Below are 16,619 nucleotides of genomic sequence, written 5' to 3'. Positions count from 1 at the left end.
CTGGCCCAGGTTCAATTTCCAGCATCCCATATGGTCCCCTGAGCACTGCCAGAAGTAATTCCTGAGTGCAGACCCAGGATTAACCCCTGTGCATTGCCGGATGTGACCAAAAAAGCAAAAAAAAAAAAAAAAAAAAGAAAAAGTAATATTTTATTAGACGAATAGGGCAGCAAGTTTATTAGGAAAAAAAAAAAAAGGAAAATCTATCATTCCCAGTATGGATTGGCATTCTCTACACTGACTGGATTGAAATTCAATATCAGAGAGTGATTGCATCTGTGCTACCACAGTCAAGTCCAAGTGCTCGGAACTTCTCAGTAGGATGTGGGAATTTCCATGCTGATTGGATTAAAATGCCACTCACGATAGCTCTGTTGTTTGGTTGTTCATCAACTTGCTGGAATGGCAACCAGTAATGTCTCCATTGTGGGACTAGTTGTTACTGTTTTTGGCATACCAAATATGTCATGGGGAGCTTGCAAGGCTCTGCTATGTGGGCTGGATACTTTCGGTAGCTTGCCAAGGCTCTCCGAAAGGGATGGAGGAATCAAACCTGGATGGACCATGTGCAAAGCAAACGCCCTAACTGCTGTACTATCACTCCAGCCCCTAAAGAACACAATATGAGACTAATATCCAAGGTCAGTAGTAACAATGAGCAAGACAAGTGGCCCACAATTGGAAGCTTGCCAGAAGTGGGGGTTGGGAGGGTAGGGTATTTAGGATAGAGGAGGGACCACTATAACAAGGATAGTTGGAAATAATTACTCTGGACAAGAACTGAGTGCTGAAAGTAGGTAAAGGAACAACCTGATAAACCTTCAGTATCTGTAGTGCAAACCATAATGCCAAAGGGGAAAGGAGGGAGGGAAGAAGGAAAAAAGGAGAGATAGAGACAGAGACAAAGTACCTGGCTAGTCAGTTTGGAGTTGGGGGATGGGACAGAAGGGAAAATGGGGACATTGGTGATAGGAAGTGTGCACTGGAAAAGGGACAGATGTTGAAAAATTGAATGACTGAAACCCAATCACGAACAATTTTGTAACTGTCTATCTCATGGAGATTCCATTAAAAACATGTCATTCCTCCAAGTGACTGCACTTGTATTAATAAACCCCCAGGGGTTGGAGTGATAGCACAGTGGGGTAGAGCATGTGCATTGCAGGGGGCTAACCTCGGTTCGATTCCCAGCATCCCACATGGTCCCCCACCACCACCAGGAATAATTCTGAGTACAGAGCCAGGAGTAACCCCTGTGCATCGCCAGGTATGACCCAAAAATAAATAAATAAATAAATACATAAATACATAAATAAATAACCCCCTATCCCCCTATTTTAAGGGCCAGATTGTTAGTAAAGTGGGTAAGCGCATTTGCCTTGCACGTGGCCGTTTGATCCCGGCATCAGGTAAGGGCCCTGTGCACCACCGCGAGTAATTCCTGAGTGCAAAGCCAAGAGTAACTCCTGAGCATCGCTGGGTATGGTCCAATTCCCAAGATCCCCAAGCCCCAAACCACCCCCTTCCCTCAAATAATCGGAACCTATATTCAGGTGGTTTTTATTAGAAAGACCAACTTCTTGAGATGCAAATGTTGATGTGTAAAAATTTATTCAAGAGCTAAAATCTAGAGTAGGTGATGAACTTCTGGTTCTCAAAAAAATCTCTTCATGGGCTAAGGAGTTATATAGGTCAGTTGGGATAGTTACAAGCTAGAAGAAATTTATAATCTTGACCAGAGCAGAAAGGAATTCTCTCTGGAGGTAGTTTGGGCTGGTATGAACATTTAATGAATCCTTGGAGAATAATGAACTGTTTCATATGATATGGTCAAACACTAGTCTTCTCTCAGGCCTGCATGACAACCTTTAAGAGTCTCTGCAGAAGGGGCTGGACTATAAAACAGCTGGTAATGCTTTTGCTTTGCATGTGGTCTACCCAGGTTTAATCACCAGCATCCCATATGGTCCCTCAGGCACCATCAGGAGTAATTTCTGAGTCTAGAGCCAGGAGTAACCCCCGGGCATCAACAGGTGTGATGAAAAGAAAAGCAAAAAAAATAAAAAACCTCACAAACCCCAAACAGAGCCTCAGTATGACTCTCCACAGAGTGACAGAGGTGTACTTTGCATGAGAATCCCAAGAGTGCTCTTCAGCAGCCTGTTGGTTTTTTCTCCCTATCGACCTCTGTCCATAACTGGGTCTGGTTGAATACCTTTTCATAGAGCTTCAGGACAACTCACAGGATTGAAGTACAAGACAAAGAACCAAGGAGAAAGAAGGAAATGTATATATGAGAAACAAGATAAGGTTCTATTGGTTGCTCACTGGATCCCCTAGGTAATAGATCTATGGGATTTTGTTTATGCATACTACTTTCATACTCTTGTCTGTGACCGTGGGAAAATAACTATTCATGAGTAAAATGCACTATTATGGTTGGTGAAAGTATTACGTCTACTGGAATCTTGAGTGAACCATAGTCTAGATAAGTTATTTAAGTAACAGTATACAGTGTAAACCATGAAAATCAAATATGTTGTTGATGTCAAGGCAACAAAAGACAGATATTGTCAAATGAAGCAATAGTACCCAACATGTAGAATTGTAAAAGCTAGTTTCATGGACGTATTTGATGAAAGACTAGAATATGAAAGCCAAACACAAATATAAAATACGTATGACTGAATTCCTATGAATATGTAATTTCAATGTGAAATTTTATGAATATTAAATTAAATAATTTTATCATATTTTTCAGGAAGGCTACTACTTAAAAAAAAGAATATTCTGGGTTTATTCATGCAAAGTGAGAATGGGAGTGAATATTACAAAAGAGGGGAGGAATTAATCCACAATAACTGAAATATGGGAGATTTTCTGTGAAATGATGATAATGAAGTTAAGCTTTGTAGTAAAATTAAATTGCATTAAGATCTCCAGTTGTATTATATTTAAAATTTTATTGCATGTAATTTTATAATTTTAAAAAGTGAAGTAATGTACCATTTAATATAATATAGTTGATCTTTTATGAATGGAAACTGTTGGAATATAGCTCTAAATATGTTAGGCCTGACTTTGGTTCGTCCTTGCTCCCCTTGCCCAAGGAGCTTAGGTTTATCAGTCACACCCATCAAAGTGCTCCCGAGTCACTCCCATTCTTTTGTTTATCTGTAACCAATTCTACCAGTTTATCTGCTCTTCCCTTAATCAAACTCTGTTAATTGGTAAGGTCAGAACTTCCTAGGACACTGAATATTATAACATTGCCTTTCTCTCCTCTTTATGCCTTTTGAATAATTTACTTTAAAGCTATGTCTTTTTTGTATAGACACAAGAAGACAATATTATGTTTTTATAACTTAAGACTTAATTGGCCTCGATATTCCCTCCTGGGCATCTGCTCTCTCCACTTAAGCCTCAGTTGCCCTCAGTTCCTAGCACCCCAAAGTAGGGTCCCCGACGTGAGACGGGAAGGATCCAGGGCAAGCGGTGAGTTATGTGCTACCCTGGCATCGAGATGGGCCTGGCCAAAGTGCCTAATTCTTAACTATAAGTTAAGAGCTTGATCATAGACAAATGCTGTCATGATCCAATAGTAATTATGAGACTGGGACCCTGCCAGGGATGGGAAAGACTGATCTGGCCTGAGCACTGTAGTCTGAGATTGAGATGGCCCCAGGAGAGCAATTCTATAAGCTTTAATGCATCTCTTATTGTGTCCATACAAAATGATTAATATTATGAATTCTTATATGTTTGCTGACTGAGGAGAAGAGAAACACATTCATGGGACTCTGCCCTTGGGTGGGTCTTCCTGCTGAAAGAGAGATTCTGTCCTAGTGAAGGCATTCCCCTGAGAGATAGAACTATACCCCCTATGGATTGTAACCACACCTTTAGATAAGCCCCAGGCTGCTGGGGGACGGGGAGATTTAAGGTAGCTGTATGAGGGGGCAAGGAGAGTTCCAGAGGAGAGTGTATAGAGGGAGATTGGAATAAACTGCAAGTGAGACCAACCATCTTGGCTCCGTTCCTTCCTTCGCCTGCCACATCTTCGCCATCAACCTCCCCGGGGTGGGGGAAGTGGCTGAAGGCTACCGAACTCGGGTGGCGGGAGAGACAGCTGCTGCCCTAGGCCCTGTGCCTGGCTCGGTGCTGTGAGGCGTCCCTTCCCTCGCCCGCGCCTTTTCTTTTTCTTTTTATTTTTATACAGGAAACTTCTACAATTTTTAAAAAATTTATTTATTTTTTAATTAATGAGTCACAGTGAGGGTACAGTTACAGATTCACACGTTTTCGTGCCTGTTTATCCCTCATGCAATGTTTAAGAGCCCATCCCTCCACGAGTGTCCATTCTCCACCACCCATGAATCCAGTATCTCTCCCAACCCCCAGTCCCATCCCCCCACCCCACCCTGCCTCTGTAGCAGGGCATTCCAATTTGATATCTCTCTTTCCTTTTGGGTGTTGTGGTTCCAAATTAGGGTATTGAGTGGTCATCCTGTTCAGTCTCTAGTCTACTTTCAGCACGCATCTCCCTTCCCGCGCAGGATCTCCAATCACATATTACTTGGTGTTCCCTTCTCTATCTGGGATGACTTTCCCCCAGCGTGTGAGGCCAGCTTCCAAGCTATGGAGCCAACCTCCTGGTATTATATACTACTATTCTTGGGTATTAGGCTCCTACTTTGTTGTTCTATATTCCACAAATGAGTGCAATCTTTCTATTTCTGTCCCTCTCTTTTTGCCTCACTTCACTTAGCATGATACTTTCCATGTTGATCCACTTATATGCAAAGTTCATGACTTCTTACATTTACGTCTAACTTCTAGCAGTTATGTCTAACTGCTGCATAGTATTCCATTGTATAGATGTACCAAAGTTTATTTAATCAATCATCTGTTCTCGGGCACTCGGTTTTTTTCCAGATTCTGGTTATGGTAAACAGTGCCGCGATGAACATATAAGTGCAGATGTCATTTGAACTATACTGTTTTGTTTCTTCAGGATATATTCCCAGTAGTGGTATTGCTGGATCAAATGGAAGCTCAATTTCTAATTTTTTGCGAATCGTCCATATTGTTTTCCAAAAGGGCTGGACCAGTCGGCATTCCCACCAGCAGTGGAGAAGGGTCCCCTTCTCTCCACATCCTCTCCAGCAGCGATTGCTTTTGTTCTTTTGGATGTGTGCCATTCTCTGTGGTGTGAGGTGGTATCTCATTGTTGTTTTGATTTGCTTCTCCCTGATGATTAGTGATGCAGAGCATTTTTTCATGTGCCTTTTGGCCATTCGTATCTCTTCCTTGGAAAATTTTCTGTTCATTTCTTTGGCCCATTTTCTGGTGGGTTGGATGTTTTCTTCTTGTAGAGTTCAACCAGTGCTTTATATATCCTTGATGTCAACTCTTTATCAAATAGGTATTGGGTGAATATCCTTTCCCATTCTGTAGGTTGCCTTTGAATTCTGGTCACTGTGTCTTTTGCTGTGCAGAAGCTTTTTAGTTTAATATAGTCCCATTTGTTTATCTCTGTTTCTACTTGATTGCTTAGTTCCGTGTCATCTTTGAAGATACCTTTATCTTCAATATCGTGAAGGGTTTTGCCGACCTTGTCTTTGAGGTACCTTATGGATTGTGGTCTGATGTTGAGGTCTTTAATCCATTTTGATCTGATTTTTGTGCATGGTGTCAGGTCAAGGTCTAAGTCCATTCTTTTGCATGTGGTTGTCCAGTTATGCCAGCACCATTTGTTGAAGAGAATTTCCTTGCCCCACTTCACAATTCTTGCCCCCTTATCAAAGATTAGATGATTGTACATTTGTGGTTGTGTGTAGGGATATTACACTCTGTTCCATTGGTTTGCGGCTCTGCCGTTGTTCCAGTACCGTGCTGTTTTGTTACCGCTTTGTAGTAAAGTTTAAGGTTGGGGAGGGTGATGCCTCCCATCATCTTTTTCCCAAGAATTGTTTTAGCTATCCGTAGCGTTTGTTGTTCCATATGAATTTTAGGATTGCTTGATCCGTTTCTTTGAATAATGTCATGGGCTTCCTTATGGCGATCGCGTTGAATCTGTAGAATGCTTTGGGGAGTATTTCCATTTTGACAATATTGATTCTCCCTATCCATGAACAGGGTATATGTTTCATTTTCCTCATGTCCTGCTTTATTTCATGGAGTAGCATTTTATAGTTTTCATTGTAGAGGTCTTTTTTTAAAAATTTATTTATTTTTAATTAGTGAATCACCGTGAGGGTACAGTTACAGATTTATACACTTTTGTGCTTATACTGCACTCATACAATGTTCGGGAACCCATCCCTTCACCAGTGCCCATTCTCCACCACCAGTAAACCCAGCATCCCTCCCACCCTCCCCAATCCCATCTCCCCCCCACCCCACCCTGCCACTGTGGCAGGGCATTCCCTTCTGTTCTCTCTGTATATTTAGCTGCTACCGCCCGCAATAAAGGTGTTGAGTGGCCACTTTGCTCAGTCTCTAGCCCTCATTCAGCCCGCAACTCCCTTCCCCCGCATGGCCTTCGACTACATTATAGTTGCTGATCCCTTCTCTGAGTTGCCCTTTCCCCAGAATGTGAGGCCAGCCTCCAAACCATGGAGTCAACCTCCTGGTACTTATTTCTACAATTCTTGGGTGTTAGTCTCCAACTCTGTTATTCTATATGCCATAGATGAGTGCAATCTTTCTATGTCTGTCTTCTCTTTCTGACTCATTTCACTCAGCATGAAACTTTTCATGCCAATCCACTTAAATACAAAATTCATGACCTCCTTTTTTCTAACATCTGCATAGTATTCCATTGTATAGGTGTACCAAAGTTTCCTCAACCAGACATCTGTTCTGGGGCATTCGGGTTTTTTCCAGATTCTGGCTATTGTAAACAGTGCTGCGATGAACATACATGTGCAGATGTCATTTCGATTATACTTTTTTGCCTCTCTGGGATATATTCCCAGCAGTGGTATTGCTGGGTCGAATGGGAGCTCAATTTCTAACTTTTTGAGAATCGTCCAAATTGTTTTCCAAAAGGGCTGAACCAGTCGGCATTCCCACCAGCAGTGTAGAAGGGTCCCTTTCTCCCCACATCCTCTCCAACAGTGGTTGCTTTTGTTCTTTTGGATGTGTGCTAGTCTCTGTGGTGTGAGGTGGTATCTCGTGGTTGATTTGATCTGCATCTCTCTGATGATTAGTGATGTAGAGCACTTTTTCCCATTCTGTGGATAGTCTTTGTATTCTGGTCACTGTATCTTTTGCGGTGCAGAAGCTTTTGAGTTTAATGTAGTCCCATTTGTTGATCTCTGTTTTTACTAGATTGATTATTGTCAGGGGACTTTGTGCCATTTTTGTGTAGGGTTTGTTGTTCTTGTAGGTTTTTTTTATAGTAGCCCTTTGAGTCCTTCTTTTAAATTTGGTCCTGAGTCTATGAAGTTCCTGAGCTGTTGCTTCTCTGTGAAATAGTGCATGGTTCCTTCAAGTTTAACTGAGTTTACCCGGATAAAGTATTCTTGGTGAGGCGTTCATTTCATTAAGTTTTTTCACTATATCCCACCATTGTTTTCGTGTTTGGAAGGTTTCTTCTGATAGGTCTGCTGTGAATCTAAGGGGTTCTCCTTTGTATATGATCTCCTTCTTTGATCTTGCTGCTTGCAGTATTGTGTCTCTCTCCATGGTATCCATCATTCTGACTATGATATGCCTTGGGGATTTTTTATTTGGGTCCCTTTTAACTGGCACCCTTTGGACTTCTTGGGTAGGGTCTCCAAGGAAAGTCCCAGTTACCTGGAGAATACGGGAGGGGGACAGGTGTGGGGGGGATAAGGGCTGGTGGGCGGGTGTCTGAAAGGTGCCAGGTGGGGCTGGGGGCTTCGGAGGGAGCCCCAAACCAAGGGCGAGGGGAGGGGGAAGGGCTTCTCCACATTGAGCAGGGTCTCCAAGGGAAGTCCCAGTTACCTGGAGAATCAGGGGGCGGGGGGCAGCAGGGTCAGGGCCGGTCGACCAGTTGCTGAAAGGTGCCAGGCGGGGCTGGGGCTTTGGAGGGAGCCCCAAATCTCGGTGGAGTGTGGGGAAGGGCTTCTCCACGTTGGGCAGGGTCTCCAAGGGAAGACCAGTTACCTCAGTTACCTGGAGAATACGGGAGTGGGGGAGTCAGGGCAGGTCGGCGGGTGGCTGAAAGGTGCCAGGCGGGGCTTGGGGCTTCTGAGGGAGCCCCAAACTGGGGGCGGAGGGCGGGGGAAGGGCTTCTCCACGTTGGGCAGGGTATGCAAGGGAAGTCCCAGTTACCTGGAGAATAGGGGGGGTGTCAAGGCCGGTCAGCGGGTGGCTGAATGGTGCAAGGCGGGGCTAGAGTCTTCAGAAGGAGCCTCAAACCGCGGGCGTGGGGCGGGGGAAGGGCTTCTCCATGTTGGGTAGGGTATTCAAAGGAAGTCCCAATTACCTGGAGAATACCGGGGGAGGGGGGGTTAGGGCCGGTCAGAGGGTGGCTGGAGAATATGGGTGTTTTTGGAGGTTAAGGGTCCGTCAGCTAGTGGCTGAAAGGTGCTGGGTGGGGCGGGGGGCTTTGGAGGGAGCCCCAAACCGAGGGCCGGGGTTGGGAGAGAAACTTCTACAATTTTTTACCATTATTTGGGGATCGTGAGACCGTTTACACAATATCTAGATGTCCTTAGGGTTATTCCCTTCAATACTTAGCGTAAGAGTCAATAGGTCAGTTCTTTTTCATTTATTTATTTATTTATTTATTTATTTATTTATTTATTTTTATTGAATCACCATGTGGAAATTTCAAAGCTTTCAGGCTTAAGTCTCAGTTATACAATGCTCGAACACCCATCCCTTCACCAGTTCACCTACTCCAACCCCAACAACGCAACCCAGGACTCAAAATAGGATCTCTAAGGTGAACATTGGGAGATTGGCACATTTTCAAAGACTTCACAGTCATTCTCAGGCACACTCAGGCTTAGGTGGAATTATACACCCTCAAGAACTTTTCATTCTTTCGCATCCCATTCATTGTTTTTTCTTTTAATTTCTGTGTGAAGTCTTCTGAGTGAAGAGGGGGACATATCCCATGCATTTTCCTGGTTTATATCAACAGTCTAAATTGACCCTCACCTCTTGGGCACTATACTATGATTCTATTCATTGTGATTCAAATAACCCCGATTAAACAACATATTTGACCTTGATTTCAGCTCCTTACAGGCAGAACTTCAACTTAACAGACTGACTCCTATATCTCTGGATTGTTAGGAAACCTTTATGGTAGTAGTCAAATAAGCAAACTTGTTTACAAAAGTGGCTCTTTCATGCTCTACAGAGGAAGAGAATGGAAATTCTGTTTTCTTCTCATTTGTTATATGGTCTGATTGCTGAAATTTCAATGAATGACAAAATGACCGCCATCTTGCCTGAGATAAATTTTGCCAATACATTTGCTTCCCTATTTGTTATTGAGATAATATTCTTTGCATGATTGTGTTATGGGGGTAACACTTCCTCAACTCTTCAAAAACAAAATTATCCTATCACAAAATAATATTGTTTTACAGATATATTTTTTGATATACCAAATTAGGGGATTATTCTCTGGTTTTTACTTTCCTCCAGTGAATTCAAATTGATCACTTTTGCCCTCCTTTTCTTCCTTGCCTTCCTCCTCCAACGTGAAAATATGGGCTACTTCAAAGGATAGCTCTCTCATCTCTGCTCACAGTTGTAAATTCACTAGGGAACGTAAAATTGAACCATTGAACATTGAGTCTCCCTCATTGTTTTTAACAGAGTTTAAGATTCTGCAGTTAAGTTTGTTAGGAATTAATCCCTTTCCTATGATACACTGGTGCTTTGGGATTTTTTTTCCACTATCACCCTGGGGATCACAATCTTTCTACTGATAGAGTTAGGCAGTGGTAGAGTACACACAGACCTTTCATGAAGTTTATAGATACAAAATTTCAAATCTTCATATAATGATGGTTATATGAACTATTCTTATATATCTCTATATATATAGATATATGTATGAGTGGAATGAATATGGCACAGATGTCTTTCCCTGTAAGTTCTCTGCAGAACAGCACCAATGTTGAGCTGAGACACACAACTGGTTACTGCTTAGAATCCGGTCCTACCTGCCTCAGAGCTAGTGTCAGAACCTGGACAATTCATTTGAGAACATATAGACAGGTATTTAATAAGATGCACATGATGGAGACACATTGGTTGGGGGGCCCAGGGCATGGGAACCCAGGAAAATGCTCGAGCGCTATTCCCAGCTTGGTGCTCAGGCATCTCTGGCCCATCTCTAAGGTCTTAATTTATTTTTATTTTTGCAGCACCAGGCTTCTAATCAACGGCCTCACCTGTGCAGGACAGATGGGCTACGGAGTTGTAACTTGTAGCCACATTAAGAAAGAGACTGAGACACTGTTTTAGTCATAGATTTGAATTACCAGGTAGCAGAGAAAGAGCAAAGGGCTAGAGCAATTATTTAGATTTGGCAGAGGTCAGCAAAGGCAGCAGAAATTAGCACAGCTGCAATGCCCACCCGTTTTGCAGCGAAGCCACCTTAAGTCAAATGATGATGCGACTTACACATATTAGCTCATTAAAAGTTTTATTAGAGAATGAGGCCTTAAATGGAAAGTAGCTAGGCAATCAGAGTTTAGGGGCTGAGTGAATATATTTTTTTCCAAGTGAGTAAATGTAGGGAGCCATCTTACAGAGTTTGGCTCTTATCTTGTCTAGTCAAGCGGAGGCTGCTTGGGATTCCTGTGATCTTATTATTTCACCATTTGTCTCACTAGCCAAAGGCCATGCCTGATCAACATTCTACTACTGTTCCTATGGGGGTCCAAGCATGCATACCACCCCCCTCCCACCAAGAGGTATAAGTATTGTAACTGCTGTGAATAAACTCTCTTTCTCTCTCTCCTCCTCCTTCTGGCTCTGCATCTCTTCGTTTGGTTGCATCCCCTCCTTAGCCCCAAGAGGGGTCAGTAAAAAACCATTTATTGACATTATTGGTTTATAAAATTATGTGTTTTAGGGCTGGAGTGATAGCACAGCTGGTAGGACATTTGCCTTGCATGAGGCCTACCTGTGTTGGATTCCTGCATCCCTTTCCGAGATTGCATCAAGCTACCAAGGGTATCCCACCCGCCCACACAGCAGAGCCTGGCAAGTTACTCATGGCATAGTCAGTACGCCAAAAATAGTAACACGTCTCAGAATGGAGAATTTATCCTCTCGAGCAAATCAATGAACAATGGGACGAGATTACTATAGTGCTACAGGCATACATTATAATTTGACATCTGTCTATACTTCATGACCACCAACAGAAGTTGAGATTTCCTGTTACTATACAATGACCCCTGTACTGCACTTACTGAGTGAATATATTAACAAAGAGTATGTAAACTGTTTCTCGGGGCCACTGCCTGGTGGACTGTGAAGATTCTAGCATAACTAGGGACTTAAATTGAACTTGATGGAACGTAAATGCTGGTCTTGAGAGCCTCCCTTGATTGTGCCATCCTATCATTTTGTTTTCAAATGTAGGGGCTAAAGGGAAAGGAAAAAGGAAACTGCACTTGAGTCATCAAACATAGAACCAAAAACTTTATTTAAACTTTATTTACATTCAACATCAGGGGGAAAAAAACCACAAAACCATCCTCTAATAAATACATCATTGCTCCATAACTAGACTGAGCATAAGAGAATCTGAAGAAGGTCCAAAAGCAAAAAAGGGTATCACTCTTTCTGGGAATGTACCAGTGATCTTATGCAAGAAGAACTTGCTCTTCAGATTATAAAAGGAAAGTTCTCCCAACTCATAATCCAGAAACACACCATATCTCCTATCTTGTTCCTCTTGCTCAGTATCCCAGAAGGGCCTCAAGGTCAGCTTAAACTGCCAGAAGTCATAGTCAGAGATTGAGGACACAGGAATTTTTTCACGGAAGTTTTCTTTACACAGTCCTAGGGACAATTCACCAGTACCTTTGACTTCTACCTGCCAAAAATGTCTGCCTTCAGTGAAGCTCTCACAACACAGCACGGCTGGGAAAGGAATCCTGTGCTGGAAATTGCCTACAAAGTTCATTGGTCTTATTCCAAATGTGACCCTTTTTCTGTCATTGGAAACAATAAGATTTGCATGGGCAGTTTCGAGGTCTAGTGTCAAATTTTCCTGAAAAGTGCTGACCATATTGTTTAGACCAATATAATGAGGGGGGAGAGTTGAACTCTCTCTCTTGATCTCATATGTCAAGACCACCGGGGATGGTAAGTCTCCATACTGAAGATCAGTGCTTTTGATGCTTCTTAGTAAGTTCTGGTCAGTCTGCAAACACTTCTTTGTTAGTTCATCTAGGAGATTTTTTAGGGTTTTCATGTGGTCTGAAATAGAATTTTTGTTTTGAGTTAGCTTATCTTCCATGATGATCTCCGAAGTAAGCAAAGAGGAGGACATTACAATCTCTTCGGTTTTCAAGTGAAATTTAAATTTCTCAAATTCAGGCTTTAATTCTCCTTTGCAATTTTCTATCTGAAACCTTGCTTCTGTGCCTTCTCTAACTTGATCTTCATACACCATTTTAGCATCGTTGATCTGTTTCTTCAGAAGTTCCATATATGTTTTGAGCTTCTTTCTTTGATTCACTATGGCTCTCCCAGTGGGCAACAAGTGGTGACCCTGGTGGTCAGAAGAGGCCCTGCACTGGGGACACAACAGCTCAGAGTCCTCCTCACAGAACAGGTCTAACACTTCATTGTGCTTCTCACAGAGGGGTTCCTCTTCCTGCCTTTTCCTTTTACTCCTTCCAGTGGGAAGCTGCTTCATGATGTCAACAATGTAAGACAATTGGGTGTTCCTTTTGGTGGCTCCACCAGGGCAGTGGTGAAAGCAGACCGGACAAGGGAAGATGTCCTGTAGATAAGCCCAGCGCTCTTGCACGCAAGAGTCACAGAAGTTGTGCCCACAGTCAAGGGTGACTGCATCCCTCAGGTAATCCGAGCAGATGGGGCAGGTGGCCTGTAGTTGGAGCTCAGTTAGGGAGGATGCAAAGGCCATTGCTGTGTGGGGGGGTGGTGGTGGAGGGGGGTTGTCTGCCTTTCAGAAAGTTCTGGCTTTCCAGTCACTCTGAGGGGTGAGAAACAAACGTTTCCTTAACTGTCACTCTCCTTAGAGGACCTGAATCTTCCCAGATTCTCAAGCTCTAAGGTCACAAGCTTATTTCTGCTTCCTTTTCTTCAGCTACTGAAGCAGGTGCTCAGTGTAATCGGGTCCAGGTATCACTGACCACAGTCTCTGGATTTCTGTTGCTCAGATTACCTTGACCAGTTAGTTCTCTTTGAAAGGAAACAGCTAAGAGATCAACAACTGAGGTGGTCGGATCACTTCACGAGATTCAGGGTGATGACGATCTGATCACTTCAACACAAACTGTCAAGATAAATGGCATGTATGTCAGTAATAAGATATATAATTTCCTCATCTTAACTTACACATAATTGTGACACAAAAATTAAGCACATGTGATATATCATCTTATCAATGCTTTTCACATTTATGATGACAGTATTATACTGTGACTAAAATATTAAAACATCAATTATCATAGTATAGGATTTCTCAGATTCTTCCCCCTGGTGTCCAGCCCCCCGGCCCCTGTACCCCATACAGTGTGACACAAATTGTGATCCCTGAGTATAGAGCCAGGAGCAAGCCTTGAGCACAGCCAGAGGTGGCTCCCAATGAAAAACAAATAAAACAAATAAAAACAAATAAAAAATATCCCGTCCCGCGGGACCAAGTTATTCCAGGGTCTATAGAGGCACTACCTGATATAGCAAGGGCGAGAAAGAAGAGGGAGACCAAGCAAGGAACTGTTGTCAAGGTCTCGTTTATTGAAGGAAAGTGTACAGAGTATATAGGCTGAGCGGCAAGGCTTTTGCAAGGGGGCCACGGTTGATCACGCAGGGTATTCGCGGGGCATTTGCGTAAGGGGGATCAGCAGACTGGAACATGATATGCCTGTCATCTTTGTGGGTTTCGCCCTTGGTACAGGATGTCTGTTTCATAATACAATATCTTGGTGGGCACTCCCTGTCTGGGGAAATGGCTAAGTTCTCCCTTTCCCAGGGTCCCGGTCCACCACAAAAAAAGGGATCAATGAGCCCTTTTCTAAAAATGGGTTTTCTTTTTCTCACAAAGAAAACAGATCAATCAGATAAGAAATGAAAGAAAAGAAGATAATAGACATTAGAAATATCGAATGAGATGACTATGAACAACTTTAATTCACTGGACTAAAGAATCTAAAATAAATCTATATATTTCTATTCTTATCCTCACCAGACTGAGTCAAGTGGATGTAGACAATTCAAATGGAACTTTTACTATCAGCAATTCAAATTGAGACAGTTATAAAATGTTTTCCCCAAACAAGAGTCTGGAAAGTCAGGGAGGAGGCTTGATATCAGAGTCAATGAGGAATGCATAATTGGTATGTTTGGAGGTCTAGCTCACTCTGACTCTGAACAATTGCTCTCTGGGATAATGGTGCAGTGACCTTGGTGCTCATTATAGGGGTGGTATGTATGTAAGTAGGAAACTAATGTAAATACTACTGTAAACCACAATTCTATGAAAATTGCGGCTAATCAATCTATACCTCTGTGACCTACCCCACTTGAGTCAATTTCTATCTTACTCTTCTTTTCCTATATTTTATCTCCCACTTCCAAACTGAGTTTTTAAGTACCTCTCTTTCTCTCCCTTCTCTTTCTATTTCGGGGCTATACCCCGCAGTGCTCAGGAATTAGAAAATACTCCTGCCTCTGTGTTTAGGGATCATTCCTGGCTATGGTTGGGGAAATATATGTGATGTGATGCTTTGGATTAAACCAAGGTTGGGAAGTAAGAAAAGTACCTTAACCCCCTACTTGCTTCCTAGTCCTCCGCCTTCAAGAAAACAAAAATATATATACACACATATACATATATGTCTGTATCACAAATACATGTAATGTATGTATAAAGTTATAGAAGGAATTTGTGGCTTCAGACTAGCCCCTTCAGGTGATTTGTCATATGGCAGGCATTAATCACTGTGCCCTGTCTGCAACCCAACCTCCATACACCCCCCACTCATCACATACCCCCCACAATTTCTGACCTAGTTCCGGGTGCAAATTGCTATCTGTATTTAGCAAGGATTTGTGTGATGAGGTCAAAGCCCCTGGAGAAACTGGGATTTGCAATGAATGGAAAGTCTTTTCCAGAAAAGGAAACAGAGGCTGCCTTTCCTTTGCAGTTGCAGATCTCTGTCTCTGCAGGGCCAGAAATCTCCAGGATCTGTGTCCCTTCAAAGTTCTGCCTACCCACATCCCACATCATCTCATTTCCCTGCTTACCTGGATGGCCAAATGGAAAGGGCTTGAATTCCTCTGGGGTCAGCCTGCAGCGGAGCTCCTGGATGCTCTGTGAGGGCAGCTGGGCAGCAGTGCGTGGACGCTGGGCTGGCCAGCTCATTTATAGGCCACTGGGTGGGTCTCCACTGGGTGGGTCTTCCAGCTTCGGTGACCAATCCCAGAAAAGAGCGATGACTCCGCCTACAAGTAACAGGAGCTAGACTGGCCAGGGTCCAAATGGCTGTTTACAGAAAACACTTTGTACTGTTAATCCTCACTTAATCCTATCTAAATCCTCTTAGCCTAGGAAGAAAGTGGAAGAAAATGTTCCTTTTTCACCACTGAGTTTGAAGTATTAACTGGATTCATAACTTGAACCCTAGTTCATTTTTTCTTTCTTTCTGCTCTCTTTCTTTCTTTCTTTCTTTCTTTCTTTCTTTCTTTTTCTTTCTTTCTTTCTTTCTTTCTTTCTTTCTTTCTTTCTTTCTTTCTTTCTTTCTTTCTTTCTTTCTTTCTTTCTTTCTTTCTTTCTTTCTTTCTTTCTTTCTTTCTTTCTTTCTCTCTCTCTTTCTCTCTCTTCCTCTCTTTCTTTCTCTCTTTCTTTCTCTCTTTCCTCGTCTCTTTCCTTCTCTCCTTCTTGCTTTCTTTCCTTCTTTCTTTCCTTCTTTATTTCCTTTTTTCTCCCTTCCTTCCTCCCTTCCTCCCTTCCTCCCTTCCTTCCTTCCTTCCTTCCTTCCTTCCTTCCTTCCTTCCTTCCTTCCTTCCTTCCTTCCTTCCTTCCTTCCTTCCTTCTTTCCTTCCTTCCTTCCTTCCTTCCTTCCTTCCTTCCTTCCTTCCTTCCTTCCTTCCTTCCTTCCTTCCTTCCTTCCTTCCTTCCTTCCTTCCTTCTTTCCTTCCTTCGTTTTTTTTTTTTGCTCTTGTGTTTTGACTTTTGGATCACACCAGGAGATGCTCAAAGGTTACTCCTGGCTCTGCACTCAGGAATTACTCCTGGTAGTGCTTTTGAGGCCCATAAACTGGGATGCTGAGATCGAACCTGAGTCAGACACATGCAAGGCAAAAACCCACTGGCTGAATGATCTCCCTGCGGCCCGCCCAGCCCCAATAGTGTTTTAATTGAAACAAAAATTAATTAAGGACTGCAGAAAGAGCCTAATAGGCTGAAACCATGT

General features: G+C 42.8%; 1 protein-coding gene across 1 annotated transcript; it reads right to left on the bottom strand.

Moving 5' to 3' along the window:
* Positions 1-11,719: 11,719 nt before the first annotated feature.
* Positions 11,720-13,105, bottom strand: LOC129406448 (tripartite motif-containing protein 75-like). The gene has a single exon (XM_055144228.1). The coding sequence runs from the start codon at positions 13,103-13,105 to the stop codon at positions 11,720-11,722; it is 1,386 nt and encodes a 461-aa protein (XP_055000203.1).
* Positions 13,106-16,619: the final 3,514 nt, after the last annotated feature.

This window comes from Sorex araneus, chromosome 7 (genome assembly GCF_027595985.1).
Source record: "Sorex araneus isolate mSorAra2 chromosome 7, mSorAra2.pri, whole genome shotgun sequence".
In the NCBI taxonomy this organism is placed as follows: Eukaryota; Metazoa; Chordata; class Mammalia; order Eulipotyphla; family Soricidae; genus Sorex; species Sorex araneus.
Note: the sequence above shows the minus strand (reverse complement) of the source record. Positions and strands in the feature narration are given on the sequence as shown.

Coding starts and splice junctions, on each gene's coding strand:
- LOC129406448 (XM_055144228.1), bottom strand. CDS start 13,105: ATGGCCTTTGCATCCTCCCTAACTGAGCTCCAACTACAGGCCACCTGC.